Source organism: Penicillium mononematosum (genome assembly GCF_028829835.1).
Source record: "Penicillium mononematosum strain IBT 11891 chromosome Unknown utg000001l:1.0-4488741.0:1.0-4491989.0, whole genome shotgun sequence".
NCBI lineage: Eukaryota > Fungi > Ascomycota > Eurotiomycetes > Eurotiales > Aspergillaceae > Penicillium > Penicillium mononematosum.
In genome coordinates, this window is record NW_026643271.1 from 3,488,593 (window position 1) to 3,514,072 (window position 25,480).

General features: G+C 48.9%; 8 protein-coding genes across 8 annotated transcripts; 5 read left to right on the forward strand and 3 right to left on the reverse strand.

Moving 5' to 3' along the window:
• Window positions 1-603: 603 nt before the first annotated feature.
• N7519_001319 (fatty acid alpha-hydroxylase) lies at window positions 604-1,797 on the reverse strand (the record flags this gene model as incomplete). The annotated part of the gene is made up of 2 exons (XM_057288097.1): window positions 604-757; window positions 809-1,797. 2 exons carry the CDS (start codon window positions 1,795-1,797, stop codon window positions 604-606), a joined length of 1,143 nt encoding a protein of 380 aa, XP_057154180.1.
• Window positions 1,798-4,305: 2,508 nt separating this feature from the next.
• N7519_001320 (uncharacterized protein) lies at window positions 4,306-5,561 on the forward strand (the record flags this gene model as incomplete). The annotated part of the gene is made up of 2 exons (XM_057288098.1): window positions 4,306-5,058; window positions 5,115-5,561. 2 exons carry the CDS (start codon window positions 4,306-4,308, stop codon window positions 5,559-5,561), a joined length of 1,200 nt encoding a protein of 399 aa, XP_057154181.1.
• Window positions 5,562-6,261: 700 nt separating this feature from the next.
• On the forward strand, window positions 6,262-7,865 carry N7519_001321 (uncharacterized protein; the record flags this gene model as incomplete). The annotated part of the gene is made up of 2 exons (XM_057288099.1): window positions 6,262-7,042; window positions 7,099-7,865. The coding sequence occupies 2 exons, from the start codon at window positions 6,262-6,264 to the stop codon at window positions 7,863-7,865; spliced, it is 1,548 nt and encodes a 515-aa protein (XP_057154182.1).
• Window positions 7,866-8,998: 1,133 nt separating this feature from the next.
• N7519_001322 (CeGAL family transcription factor) lies at window positions 8,999-11,971 on the reverse strand (the record flags this gene model as incomplete). Its single annotated transcript, XM_057288100.1, has 6 exons — window positions 8,999-9,366; window positions 9,395-10,491; window positions 10,549-11,318; window positions 11,382-11,493; window positions 11,564-11,823; window positions 11,879-11,971. 6 exons carry the CDS (start codon window positions 11,969-11,971, stop codon window positions 8,999-9,001), a joined length of 2,700 nt encoding a protein of 899 aa, XP_057154183.1.
• Window positions 11,972-13,269: 1,298 nt separating this feature from the next.
• Window positions 13,270-14,993, reverse strand: N7519_001323 (coatomer subunit delta; the record flags this gene model as incomplete). The annotated part of the gene is made up of 4 exons (XM_057288101.1): window positions 13,270-14,173; window positions 14,240-14,436; window positions 14,490-14,933; window positions 14,991-14,993. 4 exons carry the CDS (start codon window positions 14,991-14,993, stop codon window positions 13,270-13,272), a joined length of 1,548 nt encoding a protein of 515 aa, XP_057154184.1.
• Window positions 14,994-15,415: 422 nt separating this feature from the next.
• Window positions 15,416-17,990, forward strand: N7519_001324 (uncharacterized protein; the record flags this gene model as incomplete). The annotated part of the gene is made up of 2 exons (XM_057288102.1): window positions 15,416-16,504; window positions 16,560-17,990. The coding sequence occupies 2 exons, from the start codon at window positions 15,416-15,418 to the stop codon at window positions 17,988-17,990; spliced, it is 2,520 nt and encodes an 839-aa protein (XP_057154185.1).
• A 1,575-nt stretch (window positions 17,991-19,565) lies between these two features.
• N7519_001325 (DUF803 domain membrane protein) lies at window positions 19,566-21,159 on the forward strand (the record flags this gene model as incomplete). The annotated part of the gene is made up of 7 exons (XM_057288103.1): window positions 19,566-19,579; window positions 19,661-19,730; window positions 19,856-19,946; window positions 20,000-20,090; window positions 20,142-20,302; window positions 20,360-20,651; window positions 20,709-21,159. The coding sequence occupies 7 exons, from the start codon at window positions 19,566-19,568 to the stop codon at window positions 21,157-21,159; spliced, it is 1,170 nt and encodes a 389-aa protein (XP_057154186.1).
• Window positions 21,160-22,004: 845 nt separating this feature from the next.
• N7519_001326 (uncharacterized protein) lies at window positions 22,005-24,991 on the forward strand (the record flags this gene model as incomplete). Its single annotated transcript, XM_057288104.1, has 3 exons — window positions 22,005-22,218; window positions 22,282-23,000; window positions 23,066-24,991. The coding sequence occupies 3 exons, from the start codon at window positions 22,005-22,007 to the stop codon at window positions 24,989-24,991; spliced, it is 2,859 nt and encodes a 952-aa protein (XP_057154187.1).
• Between the last annotated feature and the right edge of the window lie 489 nt (window positions 24,992-25,480).

Consider the following 25,480-nt stretch of genomic DNA (forward strand, 5'->3'; position numbering starts at 1 on the left):
CGACGCCAAAAGCGCTCGGGCGGTGAGCTGTAAGATCACGTGCGAGGTTTTTTTTTTTCGCCGCCTTGTGGGTAAGATGATTCTGCCAGAGGGACCCGACCTGGACAACCTTAAAATAATATTGGATACATACATACGTACTCCGGACATCAGATAGCTTGCTATGTACAACCTCATTCCCCGGTCTACCCGAGGGCTTTGAAAGGGTTGATATTTCTTTCAGATCATCTCTATATTTATAATAGTGACAAATTCCTATGCGTGAGTAGACAAAAGTTCATATAAGTGATTGTAGCGACGTCTAGCAGGAGTAGGCAGTATGTAGATATAGATAATGTTTTCTTGCATTATGATTAAGGGTCATATACACTGATAAGTGGTGCTTGTTAAAAAAATAATCAACTCCCCCTTGCATCTAGCACCACAAGAGATGACATGACGAAGTCTACTGTACAAAAAGTAGACCCGTGAGACCAACCAGAAACTCCACAGTAGCCAATGTACTTGAAGAGTACCGAAGACTAGTGTCTTGATCGTACTCGGCGTTAAATCGTGACTTGAGGACCAGTGACAGCCCTGTGTTAATGCTTGGATTCGTTGTGCTCACTGGGCCTTTGCGCCCTTTGGGGCCGGGGACACTAGCTCGGTGCCGAAGACCCGATCCCAGAATCGACTAGTCACGCCAAAACCGTTCTCGAAATCGGCAAAATGGTGCTGGAGGTGGTACTTCTTGAGCTCCTTGTAGTACGACGGGAGGCTAAATCGATGTTAGCGTAGATTCATTGTATCAGAGATATATTCAACTTACTTGCGGTGGTGCAGGAAGTAATGGGTGAGATCATAGCAAATATACCCGAAGATGCCGCCACAGAATACCGACAAAGCCGCGTACCAGTTGTAGTAGAAGACCGCATGTGCCAGCTTCCAGAAAGGAGCAGCTAGGAACACGAATAGTGTCGGTGGCATAACAAGACGATATTTGTCCATCGGGAGATAATGGTGGATACCGTGAAGCAGGAAGTGCAGGGTAAGACCGACACGGTTGTCCGGAAGCCAGTGGTCAATGTGGAAGAGGAACCGGTGCATCACATACTCAATCAGAGTCCAGAGACACAGGCCGCCGGCGAAGTAGGAGGCAGCTGCGGCGGGGCTACCCAGGCCGGTAGCGCCCACCGTCATTCCATAGGCAACACATGGTAACCAGATACTTGGCACGACGTACCATGCAGTTTTGCTGAGAGGTTCCAGGAAGTTGCCGAAGAGAGGAGCGGACTCCCCTCCCCGGTAGTGGCGAGGCCGATGAATCTGCTCCAAGTAGAACTCCTTGGAGAAGTTGCTGTTCCACAGCTGCATCAGAAGCGGCTTGTTCAAGTCCAGGAACTTATGGGTCTTGAAGTCCTGGGTGTAGTCGGTGTCAATCGACAGATCCTCCGCCCGCGACATTCCAGTGTTTGCGAAAACAGGACCAGACTTGGTTTCAGTCACCGTCTCGATGGCAGTTGTCGGTGTCGTGGTGGTAGTTTTGCCAGGCGCAGAGACATCGGATACAAACCCAATGTGGTACTCGTCCAAAATCTCATAGGCTGAATCGCTGTGTTCGTGGGAAATCTCGTCCTTGAGGATGTCTGTCACATCCTGGCCGGCATACTCTAGGATCAGATCGCCACCACCGGGATGCGCGTTGAGGAAATCGGTGACATCGTAAACATTAGGCCCCAAGGTGATGTAGCATGACTTGGCGGTCTTGTGAGATTGGACTTCGGCGGAGGTAAACGTGGGCAGAACTCTCCCAGGCATGGCGGAAAGGTGGTAGAGAGACAATATAGGGAAAATAGGGGGGGGGGTAGGATAGGAGATGGAAATCCGAAAGGCGAGGCGGCAATAATAAGAATTAATCAGGGGAGGCGTGGCGTGACACCAAAAGACGAGAGCCAGGGATCCGCCCGCTCCCGGAGCCTTGGAAAATTTCGAATCGTCGACTTACAATTGGATCAGGCCACGAGTTTAAACACGGGTCCACATCGGATTTGGATTGATGTATGTACAGGGTAATAACTTCATATTTAATTAGAGATCAAATGTGCAGAATACCAGGCTATGGATGTAGTTACCTAGGTATGTACATAACTCCGTATTTAACTGATTCCATCTCGGTGGGGCTTTCATATCTTAGCCGCATTGACGAAGCGCTGAGGAACCTCCCGAGGCCGGGAGGAAATCGCGGTCCAGGCTTAGCTCAGCTGCTAAGCAGGTACCTACCTCCTAGGTAAGTACCTAGGTAGGTAAGCTCCATCATTAGTTACCCTCTAACGATTGCCCAGTGTTCTATTTGCCTTCCTTGTCGGCGCTGTTTTCATACCCAGGGCGACTGAGTGCACTGGCCAGCAGATGGACAATATGGTGGTTATAAAAAGCAGGAGTTGCGTTGATACGACTTGCAAATGAAAACAAGACATGAAGCCACAATTATCAAACAATGGACAGTGTTCATTGTTCAATCCAATCCTGCCATGTAAGAGAGGATATGGAGTAGCAAGATGCAATCAAGAAAAAAAAATAGACCAAAAACTGAAGCAAATAGACCAAAAACTGAAGCATTCTGATCTATCATATGTGAAGAAGAAAAAGCAGCGAAATCAGTTGAATAGTCACATCCGACCCTATTCAAGATTAAATGGCCTTTCTTCCCTATAGTCAAAAGGCAGAGAGTCGAGTGAAGGTGCCTTGGGATGTTGATATTTGATTAAAAAAAGACAAAGGATTGTAGGGTACATATTCCGTACCTAGGTAAGAATAAATGGTTGCGCTGAAGTAGAAGTTTGGTAATTGGATGAGATGTATCAAAAGTTTAGCACTGCCTCTGCTTTCTCCTAGCAGCCTGATATTGCTTAGTCCAAGTATTCTCAATTGAATGTGAGTGCAACTGTCGGAGGGGCCGCCTACAAGCGTGGCATCTTATTTTAACTTGATTCGGAATGTGGTTGAAATCCAGTGATCCCAAGGACTTTGATACTCATAGGCATTTTTTGTATACACGAAGAATAACTAGGGAGATACGATTTTTTAAAATTTGGCTAAAAATAGTGACCATCTACCGCCAAGAAGTTACCAATGTAATGTAGCTGTGGGCTAAGAAACAGACCACGAAGAGAGCGCGTATCAAAAGGACGACTGGCAAAGCCATCAGAATGAGGAAAACGATAGCCGAGAAACACTGCATGAGAACCCATTTTATTGTAAGAGATCTTGCTTGACAAAGGGAAGAAAAATCAATGCTATTGGAGTAGTCTCCCTTAGATAATGAAGGTCATGCTGGCCCGGGGTGGAGCCAGCGACTGAGCATGAAAAGGAAGTGTGACTAGAAATGAGCATTAGAGGTAAGGTAGTATTCACCATCGATAAATGTAGCATGTCCATACATTTTGTACTTGATAGCCAAAGGTAGCCAAGTACAACCTTCAATGTTAGAAACATACTCCGTAGTTGTAGGTACTTCGACTGTTCCAGATTAGTTCTGGCTAGCCAAATATAGTTAGTGAAAGCCATCCATCACATAGGCTATACCGAAATGGGAATAGATAGGCCAACTATACCCAAACAGGTTAGATTTATCAGGTTAGACTGCTAAACCGCTCAATAGCCTAAGCTGCTAGCTCCTTCGACGGGTTTCTCAGCAATCCTTCCTGATTCCTAAGTTTGGGGGCCCATTTATCAGACTGGTTTCTTGTTTGCCACCCGGTCGATCGGTTTAATATAAACACGAAAATCGGCAGACCCCATATTAACTCCGTTAAATGAGACGAGCCCCATAACCTCAGCCTGACAGGAACAGAAAGTCTGACTCCTTAGGGTCAAAACAAACCCCGAGATCTTCCAGAGGGAAAGATCTGTTAAGTTGGCCAAAGGCCACCCTAGCATCTATACAAAGTACAATATACTAGTACATATCGAGTACCTGCTCCGTACTTAAGATTCTGTGTGAGACAATCTCTGTATGCGCCCGGCTCTCGGCCTAGGGCTCCACTGAGAGTTTAGTGTTATCCTACGCGGCACGCGGGGCTATGGCCGGAACGATAACTTAGAACGCTATTATGGGTTATTTATCAGTCTCTGCATGGTGAATTCCAATTTGAAGCAGGGATTAGACATCGCACTAGTTAGTAGTGGAGATTCCAGCCCCTCTTCCTTCCCACATTCTCTAACTTCTCTTTTCTCATCTCTTTTGTACTTGTAATTTTCTCTTTCTTTTCCCCATACGATTATACCCTTCTACGCTCACTCTCCCTTCTCCACAGCTAGCCCACAATGTCGACCGCCGGGGACTGGTGCCCCGAGAACCCGATTCTGGCCTACCTACAGACATTAGCCGCTACCAAAAAGACCCTTCCTTATGGGCAGCCAGTCGTCGCCCACGCCTCTGTCAATCACATCGATTCAGCTTCACTCCTGCGGCTGGCCGCAGATATCGGCCCGTACATCGCCATACTACAAATTCCAGCCGATGTCATCGATGACTGGTCCAGCGACACCATCGAACAACTTCAGTATTTGTCCAGGAAACATAGATTTCTATTGTGGGAAGGAAGCAAGATTCTGAACCCTCTAGTAAATTTCATGGGCAGAGCAGATGCCCCGTTGGAAACAAGGCAGGCTCTGGCAGACTTGATCAAGAAGTCTTACACCAGTGGCCCATTGAGAACGGCAACATGGTCCAATCTGGCCACCTCTTGGGCCCCCGCAGCTCCAGTGGACCAACAAGAAAATGATATACTGATCCCAACCTTGAGATTGGCGGCCCGCGAGGCAGTTGCAACCACCGCAAAGACAATCCAAACCGAGATCTCTGCCGAGATAAATAACTACTCGTCGGGCGAGGAATTGGAAATCATCACACCCTCCACGGAAACAAGCAACGGCTGGAAAGAATTTAGTCCGAATAATACGGGATCGGTATTACGGAAATCGTCAACCATCTCGGTCACGACCGAGTCTGTGACTCCGCACGTACACCTTCACGCAGATGACGGTGTCCCAGTTCCCCCGCAACTGGCCCGCAGCGTTGCACTCTGTCTGCCCAGCACCATTGAAACTGCATTTACCCCGAATTCCGCCAGAGTACGATAATCGCCGCGTGTGCCAACTCCGACTTTGTCATCGGATTCGCAACGAGCGAGCCCTTTTTCGTGAATCACCGAGGGAACGATATTTTTGAATTGGCTTTATTCGATGGCAACGGGAGTGCCCAAGTAGGCATCGACGCTGCCAAACTCGCTACCTCGCCTTACCTCAACGAACATCGAAGATCGCTTGGTGTATTCTCTCTTGTATCACCCACTCTTAGCCTCGGCTTTGAGTTTGATCCGACCTTCAAGCCTGATGGAATTACACCATCCGGTGCTGACACTGAAACTTCATACACTGCGCAATACCTATACTATATAGTCAGGCAAGCGGTGGATCTTCGGGAACAGAACCGACAAGAGCGTGAAGCCACCGGTTCTGGGAAGGGAACACCGGCGGGCCCCAAAATCATGCACATTCCAGTGGTCATTATTGTATGATGTCACACAGAGAGCGCTTGTTCTGCATACTAGCTGGCCAGTAGCGAGTTTTGATCCTCATCTTCCAAGGTTGGCAAATTTGGACTGAGTATGTATGCTATACACCCATCTTGTTTTACTTTGTGACCTGCCAATATTCTCAAGCCTCGCTCGTGTCGGTATTTCACCAAAAGTGTCTGATACATATATACCAATGAATTTGATGAACAGATAAATCGCTGGCCTAACTTGCGCATGAATCCTATCTGGAAATCCGAGGCATAATAAATAGTTAGTTAACTAGTTAGCTAAAGATGGGCTACTGCACGTGCCTATTATTAGTCATTTTGTGGGAATCCCGCCCGGGCTCCACCCTGGACGGCCGAGGTGGGCATGGATATCAACAGTGAAGTGCTTTTATCTCTGTAATCCTGCTCTGTCTTCTCTCGTGTCCTCTATACATTAATACTTATCTTTTTATCTCTACAAAGTCTGTCCATGAAATCCGATTAGTGTGTGCCAAACAGTTGACTTCATTGACATTGAACACCAATTGTCATCTTCACGAGCACATTCTGAGACTGAAAAATACTTTACTATGACAGTACATAACACAGCTCTTCGGACAGAATCCCCTTGATTATTTTACGTCCAATGTTTTCCTTCGCGGCCACAGCTTCACTATCATAACCACGGAGACCTTGGGGGGGACTCGACAGTCATGAACCCAGCCAAAACTGCAGGCCATCAAAGTGGGCTTTCTAGTCAAAATGATCTCCAAGAGAATAACGAGAAATTACCCATCACAGTTATCTCTGCCAATGGGGACCTGATTCTCGAGTACATCGCTCCCGGTGACTCTCCATCGTCATCCAACACGCGCAAATGGCAGGTGGCAAGCGAGCATCTTACCTCGCACAGTCCATATTTCCAAGCGCTACTGGATCCCACCAAATTCTCCGAGGGAAGGCAATTCAGTGCTCAAAAGCTAGCCTGGAATGAAACCAAAATACCAGGTTCAGCCTTGCAGCACGCGCTACCAACAGTCAGACTTCCCAGCGTCCACTCTACCAGCATGTGCGGAGAAGATGCTATCGAGTTATTTTTGAAGATTCTATGCCTTGATTCTTTCGATGAAACCGAAAGAACTATGTTTGAAAATGAGTTGAAGACACAATCTACATCGCTTGTTGCAAGAATGATCGATCTTGCCGATTCAATGAATTCTCCTCGTGCCGTCCAGTATGTTCTACAGAGAATTGGATATTTATATGGCAAGTCGAAGCCTGCGCTCCTTGCCAGGTTTAATGCAGCTCTGTTGTCCATGAAGGAAGATCGGATTCGACAGATCATCTTCATATCTGCCTTCCTAAATGATTCAAGACTCACTAGAATCATGACCCATGCCTTGCTGGTTGTGGGCTCCAGATTCTGGGTAAACGGGCTAGATGTTCCCGAAGAAGAGTCTCTGCGCTGGAAATATCTACCAAATGGTTTAGAAGGTGGGTTTCCGGAGGCACCCCTGTCAGTTCCCGTTAGCTAAATCACTTTTCTGCAGAGGAGATCTATTGTCGACGTCAGTATGTTTTGAACACCATCACCGACCTACAGGCTCATTTTCTTCGAGTTTATGGGGGTATGGAGGAAACCGACAGTGCAAGGTCCACAGCAAAGAACAGAACGTTGGGCGCGGCCTTCACCGCGTCTGCACATGCGCTTTTTCAATCTCGTCAATTCCAATGCCGAGGCGGATTCAACAATGCTAGCCAATGCGACCTCTTCCAACTCGGCCAAATGGTCCGATTTTTTTCCATGCGCGCCAGAACGGTCTTTTTAGGATCAACATTGATAGACCCGGATTTCGACTCAGCTCCCAACGATGGTGATCACATGGCTGGCGAATCTATGAACGACCAACCCCCAGGCCCGCCATCGGATATTACAGCCGTCATCGCCTCTATCAAACAATATCCTGATTATGCAATCGACGAAGCTCACACCGGCTGCGGCGTGCGGCGTCGAATTATGCCTGCTTTGGAGTGCATCGAGAAATTCGTCTGGGATGACCGCGGACTCCTTGGTATCACCCCCGTGATCTCGGATATCGCCGTTTCAGATCCATCTCGACCATCGAAATGGACGCGATGGGCAGACTTCACGCGCAAGAAACACACTGTCGATATCTCTTTTGCGAGAGTTACGGCTGTGTACTACCCTTCGGCACCGTCGAAAAACCAAGTCACCCGTTCCACACCCCAAGAAGAACTCGGACGGCTGTTGTTTACAGCTGCTCGGAGGGATTGGAGTGCGGCGGGCTCAGGCTGATGTTCCAATCACCATATATATAAACAATTAGGATATTTCTACCCCAATCGATGCATCTTAGAACCCTCGCAGTGGCCCCTGCATACGAGCCTGGCCCGATTTACAACTTCATGCTATAGCCTACTATATTATGACTACTTCATTTCTGAGAAATGATAGACCTTGTCATTCCCAAACTCTAGAAGCTTACTGATACTGAATGGTTGGCTTTAGACTGTGTCCTGATCATAAGCGAGTCAACACTGAACTATCATCTCGTACACTGGAACCGGTCATCGAGTGGAGATAGTACCGGGCCTTCTCTTTCGCCAATTGAGGACAGAAAAGGTGCCAAAAGATGTTCCTATATATTATCAATGTGTGGCCCCAGGCGAAAGACATTTTTCAGTGGCAACTACTCCCTATGTTGACACGGAGGAGACACAAACAGAAGAGCACATGTCCAGTTGCCCAGTTCAGTCGATTTCCGACTTGCAGGTACTCACGTCACAGTGACTGAAGAACCATCATGACAGAATCCGTCGCCTCCCTAGCGGCGAATCCGAAAATACGACAGAATGATCCAAGAGAATAAGAAGGAAAAGAATTACTTTCGACCGGTCTAGACTTCTATCCAGGGGTGGACTCCGGCTGGCTCCAGCATAGATATCCAGACTTGGGGAGTACATGGGTCTCGATGATCTGGTTCTGGGACAAGCTTAACATTGAAGGAGTATATGTGGACGATGGACTTGGATTGTAGTGACCGAAGTAGGTTATCAGTGAATAGTGTAGTATCCCAGATGATGTTTTTTCAGATGCCAATAGACATGAAATGAAGCATTAAAGTATCAACCAGGCAATTTATAGCCAGCTACCATAAAGTAATGAGCTCCTGTATCGAATGGCAACTTGTAAATGATGCAGTGGAAGAAGTTCAGAGAAACAAGAATCACTTTTCTCTATAGTGCCTATATGAAGACAGGTGTGGGATTTTCTCTTTCTTTTGATGGCATGCAAATGAAGCAACAGAAGAAAAGAACCCGAATCCAGATAACTGCAGAGATTTTTTTTTTTTCCAATTTGATTCTGCGTCCATTCTGATTTGCTTTTTTCCCCATGTTGTCCCATCCATCCGCATAGATGCCAATAGTTCAACACACCGGATCACCCCAGAAATATCCCATATCAAGTTCCATATTCGGACCAGATGGGAAGAAGGAACCCGTGATCTGGCCGGTGGCTGGATCATAGGGAAAACATTCATCATACGAGCTCCGACCCGAGAGATCCTTCTCCTGTTTGATGAATTGATCGAGTAGATCCGGCGCTTCGAGGCCGTAGGGTTCTGGTATGCCGAGAGGAGGGTTTGGTTCTGGCATACCGAGAGGAGTGTTGGACTGGTCCATCGGGGAGCAGGTGATTGAGTCCAGTTCGGCGGAGATAGCGTCAATCGCCACTGCGGCAGGCATAGTCGCGGACGGGTCAAATGTCACATCATCCGCTGCTGGCTCTTCTACCACTGGAGCGGAGTCTGTGGTATCAGGGACTTCGAAGAGAGGGGTCTGACTCTTCGGTGGTAGGGAAATCATTCACGTTGATTCCAATATGTGGTGCTAAGCGGCGGAGGAATCCGTCACAGAGCTTCCAGGCTCTTTCTGACGCCATGTTGGTTTTTGATAGCGTCGACAGCCAGTCCAGGGCTTTCTTTGCAGCTTTGGAGACCATCGTCGCTTTCTCGGGGACGTGCTGGGCCCTGAATGCCAGCTCGAGCAGCAGAACAGTGACTGCCTGCATCAGGTAATGTAATGTGCACCACCATGGTGACATGCGGTATAGCAGTACTGCGTCTGGGGTATCCGGGAATAGTGTAAGCATGTGGCATGCAGCCTCAACACATTCTGCCGCGGTTTTGTTGCAGAACTCGTAAGTCTTGTCTTCCTCGGAAGGGGATTGATCCAAACGACAGAGACACGGCCGGGTAATTCCGATTTTGGTGCTGTAGAACAGAAAGGCGAGGCCCATTCGCTGGCTAATGGGGCATTGGGATGTCTGTGTCGAGGTAAAGTCGTATGCAGCAGGGAGATTCATGAACCATGAATCAATCTCAAGCATCAGGCTCTTGATGGTAAACTCGGTGCTTGCCCATGGGGACTGCAACGCTTCGGGACTGTAGAGTTTCACAGTCATCCGCTTCGAAATGCTAGTCAAAGAGGCCAACTGCAGGAAGTAAAGCGAAGTGCAAGGCGGAAGACTCTTGAGATACTCTGCTCGGCTCATTTTTGTCTCGCCCTCGTTTGAATCAGAATCAGCCGTTGATTCTAGGTCCTCTGTGCTGTTGTTGGTGGGTACCCGCTCGGAACCGTTAAATGTACGGAGTGTAGCTGTGCCTATCAGGCGAGTCACCTCGTCCTTTTGGAAATCACTCTCATCAAAAGGAACAGGCATTGGTGTAGTGCAGGAGCTGTCAATGATACACGAGGGACGCCCAGTCATAATAGTAAGTAGATGGTCCAATGTATATAATGACCACCACACCCGATAGCGTATCTCCTTGGAGGTGTCCGATATGCTCGCACCAACGTTGCGCAAATGCAAACCAAGAGCCAGCGCTCCTCGAACTGCACTTCCGGAAAGTTTCCAGGCCCTGCATAGACCATCTCCGTGAGTATATAATACCAGGATATACAGGCCGTCAACTTACCGATTGATATGTCCGGATGCAATCAGATAGAATGAAGTAAGCCCCTCAACTTGCAACTGCTGTAGATCAGGATGATGGAGAATTTGATCTTCCAAGCTCAAGGCGCGCGCCCTTGAGAAGTACATTTGGTGGTCGTCATCTTCTTCCTTCCAGTCCGAGTTCGTCAGTTGGCCATATTTAGCCGCAATGGCAAAGATCAAGTTGAGTATAGCGAGCCACTTGTTTCCTGGCTTGAGGGATGGTTGACTAAAAAAGACCTGGAACTGGGGGACGAAGGTTGAAACCCCAATTATTGGGAAGGAAGGATGCACGGAAGTCAGATAGGCATTGAGCATTTTGCCTGCCATCTCCCGCGATGGGACTCCATACATATCACTTTGATCTGCAGTTGGAATGTCCAGGTCATCAAGGTAATAGTTGGAAGCCACTACCCAAGGTTCGCTTGGATTCTCCGGTCGAGGCGTCAGAGTTGGAGAGGGCAGACCGCTATCGTCATCTGTTTTGGGAAGAGTTGCAGGCCAGGCCTCACATTCACTGTTGACCTCTTTGCTAAGCCTTTGGAGCCAAGTAATCTCAGAGCTTTTCCCAATGAAGCCCGTTGCTCGGGCAGTTTCGTCTCTATTGAAGTCCTCCTCTGTTTGGTCGCCGGCCTCCAGGGGACTAATGGATGATGCTCGGGAGGGGGGGTGGCTCAGAACCCGTATGCCATGAAATTCTTCGTTCTCCAGCTGCTGAAAGGCACGCCTCTGGGTTGAATTCCAAGTCAGGTGCTGATTCCTGGTTGGTATTAGATAACATAGATAACATAGTTATCGGATGGTCAAGCTTCATACCGCTGCCAGGGCAATGTTCACGAGTTGCTCATCAGACACGCCAAAACGATTGCTCAGCTTGCTAATGACATCTTCATATGCCTGCACCTTTGCGGACAAGCTTGCCAACTGTCTTTATTTCAGTTAGTTGTAGACGTCAGCTTTTGCAACAACGCCAGTGCACAATCTACATTGGCTCGTACCGTTTGGACTTCTCCCTTTTGCCATCGGTATAACAGCAGATGATTCCGGCCTCTCGGCAATTGCGGCATCCGGATTTGTCTCCGGTGCATTTCGTCTTCCGTTGTCTGCACGACTCGCATGCTCGACGAACGTGTCGACGATGGAACCTACCAGGGGAGGTGAAGGCAGTAGATTCGGCTCCCTCCGCCAGTCGCGGGATGGCCATCTTCTTGGTGCCCACTCCAGATTCACCTCGTTGGAGGTGAGGAACCGGGTTATCCTAGAGATGCTTTATCAGATAATACTTCTTGGAATGATCATGATTTCACACTTACCACACTGGATAACTGATTACACGTGTCTGCATCAGCGCACGATAATTTGAAGAGGCTCTGATCATTCCACGAGGGAAATGGAATATTACTCATTGTGAACCACGAAACAATATAATGAAGCTGTTGACTAAATGTCAGTGGAAATTCCTAACTACGAGAGCTTCATGCTTTACTTACTTGAGTAAATTGAGTTTGGACAATGTGTATAGGTCCCAAGGAGCTTCTGATATATATTGAAATGACAATATCAGCAATGGCTGCCGTGACATGTGTCAAGTCAAATAGTTTAATATAACGTGAGACAAGAAGGAAGGTTCATTGGATTTTATAAAACACCCCAGGATTTGACCCGTGAGAAGCATAGACCGGGGAAAGAAGGGGGTCAAAAAAGGGTTCGGGTTTAGGGCACCGTTGGGAATCGTGAGCTGGTCAAGTCGATACTGTGATGACATCCAATGCTCGTTTAGGGTAATGAGTAAACGCACACCATTGGCCACCCGCCAGATAAGGAATAGCTGGCGAGTTTTGCCTCAGTCTCCTCGTAGGGCATGGGGCAAAAGTCCAACGTTTTCATGAGCAAAATACCTTCTTCTGGTTATTGATCACACTATTTGCCATCAACCAAACATGCCTATTGTGGGCTTACATCTGATTACTCCAGAGAGAGGAGTTATTGGTTTAACCATGAATCTGTCTCAGGGTCAGCTTTCGGTTGTTAGTACCGACTAGCTCTGGACTCCGATGAAGTGACCAAGGATCGTGAGATAGGATCCAAACAGAGCTTCGACCAGAGCAATGCTCATATTCCCAGGGCTGTTCTTGAAACTCTGGATTTGTTGTGTGTTCAAGCCCATGAACCGCGTTGAACTGCGGCAGTCTTGAGCCATCTTCGGGATATGGAAGTGAATCAGCAGTAAATAGTAGAATAGTAAAATAGTAAAACAGTAAATAATATCTAGATGGCCCAGACCCAGGGCTTCGAAGTCAATCTGACGTTAGACTGTGGCGGCACCGGCATTTGAGGTTGGTTCGTCCCTGGTTGACATTCAGGCCAGGACACCTCATTCGGAAAGTGGATGGATAAGCCCGAAGGGGGAAAAGCTTGACGGCAATTCTCACCACCGTCCTCCCGACTTGGACATATTGAGCTAATTTGCGAGTCTATAATCCTGACGTTCCATTACGTTCGGATGATTGTATTTAATACGGGCCTAATGGCCTTGTTTGTCAGGCCTCGATGTCTCCCAGGCTTAACTGGAAATATACTACAGAGTATGGAGGTTATATTATTGTAAGAAAAATGGAAAGGAATTGGCTTAACACGATCTTGGAAATTAAAGAACACAATCCGAACATCATTAGGAACTCTATACAGTAGTCCAAGCCCATTTTTACTCAATGAGGTAGTTCTCCGCAACACTTCGAACATCCTTTGAGAACGCAACACCCTCACCCTCCATGTCCAGTAGGGAAACACCGTTGATGTCGACATCCACGAAAGGCTTGGTCTTGGCGAAGCGGACACTCATCGGGAAGAATTCATTCTCATCAGCATCAATCGCCTCGAACTCAAAGCTGCCAGAGGCGTTTGACTCGTCAACAGTGCCCAAGTTCCAGTCCAGACTGTCCCCGGAGACCTCGTAGACTGCATCAAAGCTAGATACGGCAGGTTCTGCCGTGCCATATGGGATAGTGACGACCACATCGCGGAGACTATCTTCGCCGGTGAGCTCATACTCCACGGTCACGGTGGTGGAGTCAGAGCCCTTGTTTACCCAAACGGTGAATGTGATGGGGAGAATGTCGGTATTGTCCGCCGAGCTGGCAACACGCCACCGGAGGACCCCGATGGAGTTGTTGGCGGGGAAGCGCTTGGTAGTATCCTTCAGTTGGATCACGGAAGAGTTGGTGAAGAGAGCTTTGTCGACATTAGGGTGGGTGCGGAACTGTGCGCCATGTGTGGGAATAGCCTGGCAGTCGAGTCGGAGTTTGGTGAGTGAGGGATCACTGATACGGAGCTGCATGTCACCCTTGACCTCGAAAGACTTCAAGGCTCCTTCCCGAGTAAGGGTGGCTGAGATGGTCTCGGCGATTGTGAGTTGAATGGGCTCCCGGTCCACATTGAGAGACTCGCGGGCTGAGGGAATGTCGTGTACAGGAGCCGAAGCTTGTGGAGCCACCAATGGGCTCTCCTCTTCGACTTCGGGGCCCATATCACCCCGGACCTTCTCGTAGATATCCGTTGCCTTTGATTTCTTGCCCAGTTGCATGCCCTTGCCGCGAGTGGGAATGGGCCTAGTTATCACGCAGTCAGCAGCAGTTTCGCAACAGTTAGATAAATCGGGAATCAACCAAACGTACTTGGCAAATGTCTGTTTCTTCTCGGCCTCGTATGAATCATAGGTGTCAGGCACGGAGGGGCGCGTTGGGGGTGTGTAGACGGGGTAGGATGGAGTTCTTGGGGCGGCGGCGCGACCTGTGCGAGCAGCCTCTTTGCGTTGCATTTCCAGCTGCTTCGCCTTCCTCTTGCGCTCCTCGCTGGCCTCCAGCTCTTTGTTCTATCAATGTATGTCAGCCGTGAACTAACCTCGCCGGTGATTCTACAACATACCCGCTCAATGATTTCCTGAATTCTCTCCTCATGACTCTCCATTTCCAGGAAGGTCTTGATCTGAGAGAGAGAAAGATTCTCCCGGTATCCCATAGTTACCAATTCATCGAACGCACTCAGGAGCTCAAAGGCATTGCGAAGAATCTCCCGCTCGTCTAGGCTCTTGCAGATGCTGGTGGTGACTTGCGCAAAGAGATGGAGACTGTCGATGTCTTGGAGGATGTTCGATTGACGGTTGGTGATCAGCACGATATACAACTCGTCCAATGGCTGGTACACGAAGCGCACGTTGTCTTGCTCGACGGTGGTATGCTGGGTTCCGGAGTCCGCCAGCTTGGGGAAGGAGGCGAGAAGGGCTTCAATTCGGGACCGAGAGATCTCTCGAAACTGGCGCGAGAGGACCGCTTTACCTCCGCGGGTGCATATCGACGCTGCGAGAACGACCTGTTGTGTGTTGATTAGTCCAATTCCCCCCGCGAATAGGACTGAACAAGGGCTTACCATGGCGAAAAACAGCACAAAAAGGGCACAGAAACGACAATAAAAGAGCGATTAAAGAAAAGAGTATAGAAACGGATAGAGAAGCGTAGGGTTGACTAGAAGCGTACACCCTGGTGTTGATGGTTGGCAGCGGTAGGGAGCTACTCTGTTCACTTCGGCGGCGGTTGGCCCGTGCATTCCTTTCGCTTAGTCGTCACCAGACACTTTCTCTTCACTTCATCTTTTTCCTACGCGTTGAATACACTCCACCATCACTCACTTCATCCTTTCTCGTGTTATTACTCGTAGCATTTTGCTCTGCGTATTGCTGAGAATTCTTTTTTCTTTCACTTTCAACCATCATTTCCACCCTTTTCATGGAACATCATTGCTGAACTTTCCAATACTACCTACGACCCCCAGACCACGTCTTTACGTGTCTTGTTATGACAACCGCGCCTTTGAGCGCATACACCGTAATGGAAATCCCAGCTACGGGGGATTCTATGGAGATGGCCTCGCCCTACCAAGGGCAGGCTGACGATTTTGATATCGACATCGACCTCATGGAGGACCATGTCTCGAACATGGACAGTGACATGATGGGCGCAGATGAATTTACACATACCTCTCAGCCTAACGAAGTTAACAATGACGCGATCTACGATGCCGACATGGCCGAACCCTCCGAAGGCTCGATGATCGACGCTGACAACTACGTTGATGAAGACAATGATATTGACGTGCAATTCGATGAAGAGCCATACGAAGAGGAAATGATTGAACCTGATCAGGCCGAAGAAGTCGATATTGACGCCCCCGTCATTCATCTTCAACCTGCTGGCAGCAATGAAGACGCTGCCAGCCCCATTAAGGAGAATTCCACAGTCACACCCGTGGAACCTCTCGAAGCAGCACCTCAAGGCTCAGGGGGCTCTGTGGAACATGCTCCAGTTCAAGACGAAGCTCATACTTCCGGTGATGGAGACGCCGCCACTCAGGCCCAGCCGGGCAGGGCTGCGGATGACCTTGCTGAGGAACCATCCGAAAATGTCACCAGTCCCGAAGCTGGCGGCCATAATGAAAAGGCAGAGATTAGTGAAGAGACTAACGAGATATCACAATCTTCTGTGTCGGAGGCTCAGGTAACGCAACTTTCCAACGAGGACCCGAAGACCAGTCAACCCAAACATTCCGCCAAAGATTCACATGTTGATGACACTGCGCGCCCGGAAATGCAGCCTGTGTCTGAGGGAAATCAGGAGGTTGAGGATGCGGATGAATCTCTCCAACAGGTCACATACATAGATGAACCTCTTCACCCAGTCAAAATCCTTTACCAAGACTGCGAGATCGCTCTGTTCCCTCCCCTTGAGGGAGACTTGGCGGATACATTCTTTGTTGAAGACGAAGCTTTAGCTTATGAAGACATTGGCGAAATATTCAAGGCTCTGCGCCAGGTGCTTCAAAAGACCATGGCAGGCAATGAAGTCTTGGTCATCGATATTGACACCCTTGGTATCCAAATAACAGAGGTCAGCACTCCCTCAATTATCCCCCACCGGACAGTTTACTGACTCATCGTATTAGGACTCATTCCATACATCCCAAGTAACCTTACATCAGATCCTAGATCTTTATCTTAGACTTTGTCGCAACGATGGCACTACCGAGCCGGACGCACTTTACCTTACACTTAGCACCAAGCGTGCTTTCCCGGCTGAGCTCGCAGATCTCAATGACGCCGCAATTGAGGGCAAGACACTTTCCGAACTTCATTCCGAACTTCAGTCATGGGATGAATATGATGAAGCCGAGGCAGGTTCCGAGGATCTTGGTGCTCATGGGGCTGAGGAACATGAAGACGAGGTCTACTACACCAATGAGGCCCAAAAAGAGCTTTCAATCACGGAATCGCAAACGGCTCCAGAAGTCGGAAAAGAGCAGGCACTAGATAGTGAACAGTCTCAGGTCCAGCCCGAAGTTGTCCCTGACGCCCAGCCAGGGATTGTCCATGCGCAGGATGAGGATCGGCCTGCCTCTAGTGGGCGAAGTGCCGAGGCTGCACCTGAGTCTGAATCTCATCTAGCCCAGCCCGAGAACAAAGAGTCAGACCACTTTGATGAGTCTCGCCATCTCGAAAGCGACCAAGATCAAGAATACGATCATGGCCATGGTGATACGAACGAAGAGCACTATGATTCTGAGGACCGGCAGAGTGATTCCACTGCCACGGTAGCTGCATTGCCAGGCGCAAGCGAGATCAAAGAGCATACCCAGCATGTCCCTCTGGACGTTGCTGCAGATGCCGATACAGATCAAAACGACGACGAGAACTATTACGCAGAGGACCCTGAGAACGATGGCCTGGGAGCTGAGGAATACTACGAGCATGAAGACATCCGCTCAGTCGATGATTCAGAAGCTTTCCAAAAAGATATCACTGGCAGTGAAAATGCTGATGTTAATGCACAAGGACCAGCTGATCAGGCGTCTGTTCTTGATGAAGAGGACACAGATGAGTTAGATGCCCCACCGACAGATGAAGTTGTCTCGGAAATTCTCCTACGGGATCCCACCCACCCTTCTCATGACCAGCCGGCGGTGCCGCTTGACAGTGGCTTGCATGACACCTCTGACAAGAAGGAGCAAACGCCAGAGCCTGCACATGATTTACTTGGAATTGCTGTAGACCTGATGCAGACTCCCCAGAGAGATACAGAGAACGATGCTCTTGATCACTTCGAGGGCATAGACTACGACGAGCCAGAGGATGAACTCGACGCTCATGTTGAAGCTGATGACGAGGGTGCCGATGACCATGAGTTTGATGAGAATCATTTTGGCGACTATGACACCCATTTTGAAGAATCGGAGGCTGGAGAGCTGGTTGGCACAGACCCTTCCTTGACAGACCCCCAAACCAACCAAAATTCCTCCGCCAAACGGTCTCGCGAGGATGAAGAAGACTGGGACCTGGTGGAAACCACCGTTGACACCAAGCGTCGTCGCTCTTCGTAAACCACGTTCACACTTTTTCCTTCTTCTCCTGGAGCCCTTTCTGCAATCTCTCTCATTTGTCATGTCTGGTGTCCAGCGAGTCTAACCCTCGATGGCTCGTTCCACGTGACTCATGACCCTTCGCCATACTAATAATCATACTTGCCAGCAACGACCTAGACCACGACGCGGTGTCTCATTCAACTACTAACCAAAAAAACAGGTATGTTCGACCCCTTCCCCTAGCGTGTGCACGCCTTCGACCTCCCTGGGGCATGCGCCTTCTCTTTTCTCCATCCTACATCTGGATCAAACTCCAGTTGCTCTCGACACATCGTCCAATTGCTCGTCATCTATTCTTGCGTTTTCTTCTTATTTTGTCCTTCTACTCTTTCCCTGCCATTGCGATTCAAGATACCACTGCCGGTCTTCGGCCAAAATCTTTGTTCGGTGTTGATGGGTGCCCAGTTGGGCGAGTTTTTCGAATGCATTTCCCTTAGGATCTGGCGTATCGGCGCGATGGGTTAGTCCACGTGTGTGTAGTATTCTACCAATGAATTTTTACCCCAAATGTTTCTTCATGTCTATGTTTAGGTACTTGTAAATATATCTCAGTAAATGAATGAGACCAGGTATGTCCGACCTTATAACCCCAGATTTGAAGTGCCTATCCTTGGATTATGGGGCACGAAGGAGGAACATTCCGGGGATGTCGGGGATCGGTATTGTATGCTTTGCAGGTATATGTATAAGTATAAAGTATTTTATGTAGTCATATACTTTTTACATTGATTCAGCCACACAATGTAATGTCATATTGTGGACCCAAATTGGTGTCTCTGGGGATTCCGGGCTAAGTATAGAAATCCATGCCGCATTCGGAGGGAGCTGAAACGCCGGTCTTGGCCTCATTTCAGGGTCCATTTGGTTTTAATTTTGACAAAGATACCATTACTACTATGTACTAATAGGTACACAGACAAGTATCCAGAACTATGACCACATAGACGTCAGTGACACATGGTAGTATTGTGTACAATATACTTCAATGTTGCAAATAGTAGTACTCCGTACTCCGTACATAGACACTAAATAGCACATATGTAGTAGACATCTGAAGTTATGGCCACCTATTCTATTTCAAGTTCTACATTTATGCATATTCATATACAAATCTTCAGAATATAAAGGGATATTAAGATTAAAAATTACCTAAAGCAAAAAAAAAAAAGACCACCTCGGTACTTGAAAGCCCAAGCCTCCAAGACCTCTAGCCCCGTTGTTCTCTTACGCGTCCCCCGATCGGGCTTGAAACGGAACCCCACCGCACGCAGGCACATCTCTGGCTTCTGGCTTCTGGCATCTGGCTTCTGGCCATCATCTTCTACACATCCTCCTTACTCATCAGAAATCTCGGGCTGGCTCGTTTTTCTGTTTTGTCCTCATTCGCTCCCTTTATTTCCCCCTAGTCCCTGGCCAATTACCATCCCTTCCTTCGCTCACCCGAGTCTCTCGCTCATTCCCCGACGCATTGCCGGCACTGGAGGTCTTTCGACAGTAGGGGCTCCCGGCTCCTAAGATAGGAATCACGTCAAAATGCTTCCAGATAAGTATGTCGCTCTCAACTGCCTCCGAGCCCCCCGAGGGCAAGCTGGTCAGTGCTAACATAGTTGCGCGTTGCGCCCTTATAGATATGTCGGGCTTCTTCTAGCCATTGTATCGACCATGGCCATCGGTACGAGTTTCGTTATCACCAAAAAGGTTGGTGTGCCAATCTTCCCCGGGAAGCGGGCACTTGGATCCCGGATGCGCTGGACAAACACCGCGGCGATTTCGGTCTAAAGCAATCATCATCGAAGCGGAGTCGCTAATGCGTCGGAATACAGGGTTTGATGCAGGCCTCCGAACGACATGGGTTTGAGGGCGAAGGATTCTCATATTTGAAGAGTCCCGTGTGGTGGGGTGGTATAGTGACACGTACGGACACCAATTGCCAGATTTGACATCCGGAGAAGCTAACCGGCTCCTAGTGGCTCTTGGTGAAGTCGCCAACTTTGCTGCGTACGCCTTTGCGCCTGCCATCCTGGTTACGCCCCTGGGTGCGCTGAGTGTTCTGATCGGGTAGGGGTCTCTCCTCAACGGCGTGCATAATCTCATGCTGACATGGCATAGTGCGGTTCTGAGTTCGTACTTCCTCAACGAGATACTTGGCGTATTAGGAAAATTAGGCTGTGCGCTGTGCTTGCTGGGATCGGTCGTCATCGTTCTCCATGCACCTCCGGACAAGCAGGTGGAGACAGTCGATGAGATTCTTGGATATGCGGTTCAGCCAGGTACGAAGACTTGATCGGTGCCCGACGCCCGAAAACCACTGCTGACATTGTGACTAGGGTTCCTTTTATACTGTGTCGCAGTTGCGGTCTTCTCAACTGTGATGATCTACCGGGTTGCGCCAGTCTATGGCAAAAAGAACCCGCTCATCTACATCTCGATTTGCTCCACTGTTGGATCTGTTTCTGTCATGTCCGTCAAGGCCTTTGGTATTGCAGTGAAATTAACCTTTGGGGGCAACAATCAATTCGTCCACGCATCCACCTACGTCTTTGCCATTGTGACTGGGTTCTGCATCCTTACGCAGATGAACTACTTCAACAAGGCATTGAACTCTTTCTCGACTTCGATGTGAGTGTAGACCTCAATGAAGATGAATGGGCGAGGCTAACATGATTCTTTCAACAGCGTGAACCCACTCTACTATGTCACCTTCACAACCGCGACCCTCTGTGCCTCCTTCATCCTCTTCAAGGGATTCAACACCACCGACGCTGTTAACACCATATCTCTACTCTGTGGATTCCTTGTCATCTTCACCGGCGTATACCTCCTGAACCTCTCGCGACACGACCCTGATGGACACACCATGGTGAATTCAAAACTTGACGAGGATGGAGTGCCAACAGACGGCATGGCGAGCTTCCAGACCCGCCGCTCAATGCAGTCCCGCCGAAGCTCTTCGAGTGCATATTTCAACGGAGCCAGCGACCGCGAAGGCCTCATCCACGCATACGATGCGGAGAACGCGATCGGCATGCACACCTTGACCGAAGTAAGTGATGGGGAGCCAGGTCCGACTTTCCCGCAGACCGAAGTGCAGACTGCAATGCACACCAAGCAGAACAGTCAGATCTGATCGCGGGTGTCTCAAGGTCTGATTCCAGCCCTCGCCTTATAACAAGGTCTTTGAAATGATTCTCCTTCCTCTCTACACACTCGACTGCTGGCAAGCTTCCCTCCCACGGGCTTGATCTCCTCTTGTAATTTTACTGTTCCCCGAAAATGCCAGAGTTGCATTGAAACTCGGGCGAACTCATCAGGCACTGGACATGCCTGTATGAACGACTGGATATGACTCTGGGTTTCTCTGGATGGTTGGGATTTGATGTCTTTTTCTTTACTGTTTTTTTCTTTTTTTCTCTATGGGTGATCTGGCGTGGCGAGAGTCTTGAACATATGCTTATACTTGGAATACCTATATTAGACCTTCACGTCGGCAACCTTCTTTCATGTCTCCTAGCCGATTTCGAAAACCAGGCAATTGAACTAAGTATGCAAAATGCCAAAACCAGGCATTAAACGCTAAGCTATATAAGACACTCGACCCTCCTCGGCCCCTACTATAGAGTACGTGACGTCCACTTTATATAGATCTAAACTAAGCTCTTAATAGTCTAGGGGTCCTTTTAATAGATCCTAGAATATACTAGTAGAAGGGTATATTCTTAGATTATAGCTTAATTTCTGCAGAATTGACGACCTATCTAGGTATCTGGGTGGGGCTGTGCCGATGATGTATTTGCAGGTCAGCTGTTTATGGAACATGCCCATCCGAGATTCTTGCTTTTTCAATTTCAATTCCAATATCTCCAAATTCTCCATTGAATGCCTGTCCTTGGCTGACTTTGTGAGGGGTCTATAGACGTCAACATTGGGGCAGGTGTGTGATCTTGTTCCCTTCGAACGCGGGGAACTTGCGCGATGCCCGCTTTATTGCGCAAATTGGCCATCGTCGCTGCAGTCGACGGCCTGGTTCTACATGCTCAGGCCAGCGGACCACGGCATATCGCCGGTAACAACAATGAGGCTTCATCCATCCGCATCGACTACAAGACGAACAAAATCACTGCGTTGCCCGCTGGCGCCTCGGAGCCCCTCAACGGAAAGGATGTCCTGGAGACCTGCGGTCTCGTAGGTATGTTGACGAACTGGGCGTAAATTGAAATAAGAAACTAATCCCAGGGAATTACTGCCACAGGTCTTTTATCTGTCGCTTCATACTCATTTCTCGTTTCCATCACACAGCGCCAGCAAGTAGCGCAGATCCAAGGCCGCCCCATCTACGCCGTAACCAACGTCGCGATCATTCCCATCTCATCCCAAGCAGATGCTTCCCGCGCAATCACACAAGCCAGGAAAGAATCCTCGCAGGCAGAAGTCACCATCGAATCGTCCTCCGACGAAGATGACCTTCCCGATAACGAAACAGACAGAGCCGAGGCGGAGGCGGAGATCGGCAGTGTGCCCGCATCACCTACTCGCGATATATCTCATGCCCGCGGCACCAGCGTCGGGAGTATCGCGGAAGACGTGATCGCGAAGAAGGTCCGCTTCGGTAGATTTGCAGCCAATTGGCTATCGCGCAAAAACCTGGGCTTGCCCGGGCCCGGAGGTCTAGAGCATGATGTGTCAGAGCCTCCCTTTGACGAAGCTTCCAGCCTTTCGGGTGACGTCAATGAGACAAAGCTTGAAGCTTTGGATGAAGCTCTGCCTGAAGAGGCTGCGGCTCAGAGCGAGTTTAATCGGTCTAAATCTGGCCAGGCTGCGGAGTTGCTACCAAAACTGCTTCGCTACACGAAACTCTTGTTTGCATCGCATAATTTCTTCTTTGCATATGATTATGACCTCACGCGCTCTTTACATATGCAGGAAGCTCGGAAAGATCAGCTTCCCCTCCACAAAGTTGTGGATCCGTTGGTATGTGTGATCCGAGGGCTCGTGGTATGTCCTCTGTGAAGCTTTGGTGGCTGACTCGTTAGTAGTATTTTTGGAATAGACATTTGATGGACAAATTCATTGATTATGGGGCCCATGGTCTTGTTCTGCCCTTGATCCAAGGCTTCGTCGGCCAACGAGAATTCACAATTGCTGGTGCTGAAAAGAAACAATCTTCGAAGGACTCAGCGGAACTCGCGGAAGGCCGAATCCTCGGTGAAAAACACGAGGCCGAAGCTGTTGAGACTAATGCTAGCAAGCGTGAATATCTGTTGACTCTAATTTCTCGACGTTCTGTCAAGCGACCAGGTCTTCGTTACTTGCGTCGTGGCGTCGATGATGAGGGCAACACAGCAAACACAGTGGAAACCGAACAGATTCTCTCGGTTCCGGAATGGACTCCGTCTCACCCTGCCTACTCATATTTGCAAGTCCGGGGTTCCATTCCTCTTTATTTCTCTCAGTCGCCATATGCCTTGAAGCCAATCCCAGCACTCCATCACTCTGCGGAGACGAATCTCCTTGCCTTCGGTAGACACTTCCGAGAGTTCAATCGACGGTATGGAAATGTTCAAGCCGTCTCTCTTATTGACAAGCTGGCCGGTGAATTGAAGCTAGGAGAGCAATATGAGCGATATACCGAATCCTTCAATGCCGCCGGTGGAATTGATGGTAAGCCATTACAACTTGAATGGTTCGACTTCCATCGCGAGTGCCGGGGCATGAAATTTGAAAACGTATCTCGCCTGGTTGAGCGACTGAAAGATACACTCAATGAGTTCTGTTACACCATCATCGTAGACAACGATATCCTGCAGACCCAAAAGGGCATCATCAGAACCAATTGCATGGATTGTCTCGACCGCACTGGTGTTGCCCAGTGTGCATTCGGTCAATGGGCTCTCGAGCGTCAACTGGAACATGAAGGTATTGACATTGATATTGGTGGTCACTCTTCTACTCAATGGTTCAATACGCTCTGGGCAGATAATGGCGATGCCATCTCCAAGCAGTATTCATCGACCGCAGCTCTGAAGGGGGATTACACCCGTACACGCAAGCGAGACTATAGAGGCGCCCTCAACGACCTTGGACTGACACTCTCCCGCTACTACAACAACATCGTAAACGACTTCTTCTCTCAAGCTTGTATCGACTACCTCCTAGGCAACGTCTCAACCCACGTCTTCGACGAGTTCGCCATCCAGCTTCAGACCACCGATCCAGGAATCTCAGTACAAAAGCTCCGCCAGAACGCTATTGACACAAGCTGCAAGATTGTTATCAGTAGCCCTTCTGAAGAATTCCTAGGCGGCTGGACCATGCTGACACCCCGCCAACCCAACACCCTTCGCACCCTGCCCTTTGAGGAATCAGTCCTTCTCCTAACCGACGCCGCAGTTTACAGCTGTCGCTTCGACTGGGAGACTGACAAAGTCCTGTCTTTCGAGCGTATCGACCTCCGTTCCATCTCGCGCATCCATTACGGTACATACATCACATCCATATTGACAGCTAGCCAAGCCGACGAGGCGACCAACGTCGGTCTTGTCATAGTCTACCGTGACGGCGACGCAAACACTCTCCGTGTGAATACCCGATCCCTGCAGAGCGATGTCGATCTCAACACTCTCGAGACTACCACCAACGCCGACAGTGAATGGGACCTTGTTTCCTGGCTACGGGGTAGCAAGCGTGCGACGACGCGATTCGTTGCATTCAAAGGTCTGCCGCTATCGAACCCAGCGGCTAGTCCGCGGCTAGGGCCCAGTGCTGGGACCGTTCGAGAGATGGACCGCATTCGCTCGGTCTGTCTGGATATCGAGCGCGCGATGCTTGCAGGTCAAGGTCGGGATGTTGAGGCGGTCTCTGTGGTTGAACAGTCTGATATCATCTCTTTGGCGGATGCTAAGAAGAGGACTGGATGGTTGGAATATCTGGTTTATGATCTTAAGAAGATGGTCTGGGCGTGATTGGGCCTGTGATATTGAGTGAGTTGAAAGATTGCTTGCCTTTCAGCCTCTTGCGTTTTTACATGGCTTTCACTCTCAGGTTATAGATTGGCTCTTGGGTCACTGATATTTCTTTAGGTGTCTTTCTGCATTTACATGGTTTGTAACTGTCACCAATCTCGAAATAGGTCTACAATACAAGAGTAAGATCATGCATGATGCTATTGTATTTTAGACTGATTATTGTTTAGTATTGTAATATAACATAGGCTGGCAAAGGCAAATATAAAGCTGGTCCAAGTGATAAGAGATAAACCAAGTCGAAAGTACTTTCATGTATATCTGGCGTTCTTTTGCGGTGGTGCCCCGCGGTTTCTTTCCATCGTGACTTCTCTACATTCGCCTCCAACTTCAACTTCAACGTCATCCAACACTCAGAACCATCCCCATTCTCGGGCCTATATTTTACCGATAAATATACTGTCAAATGCAGATTATCCTCTCTTTGCA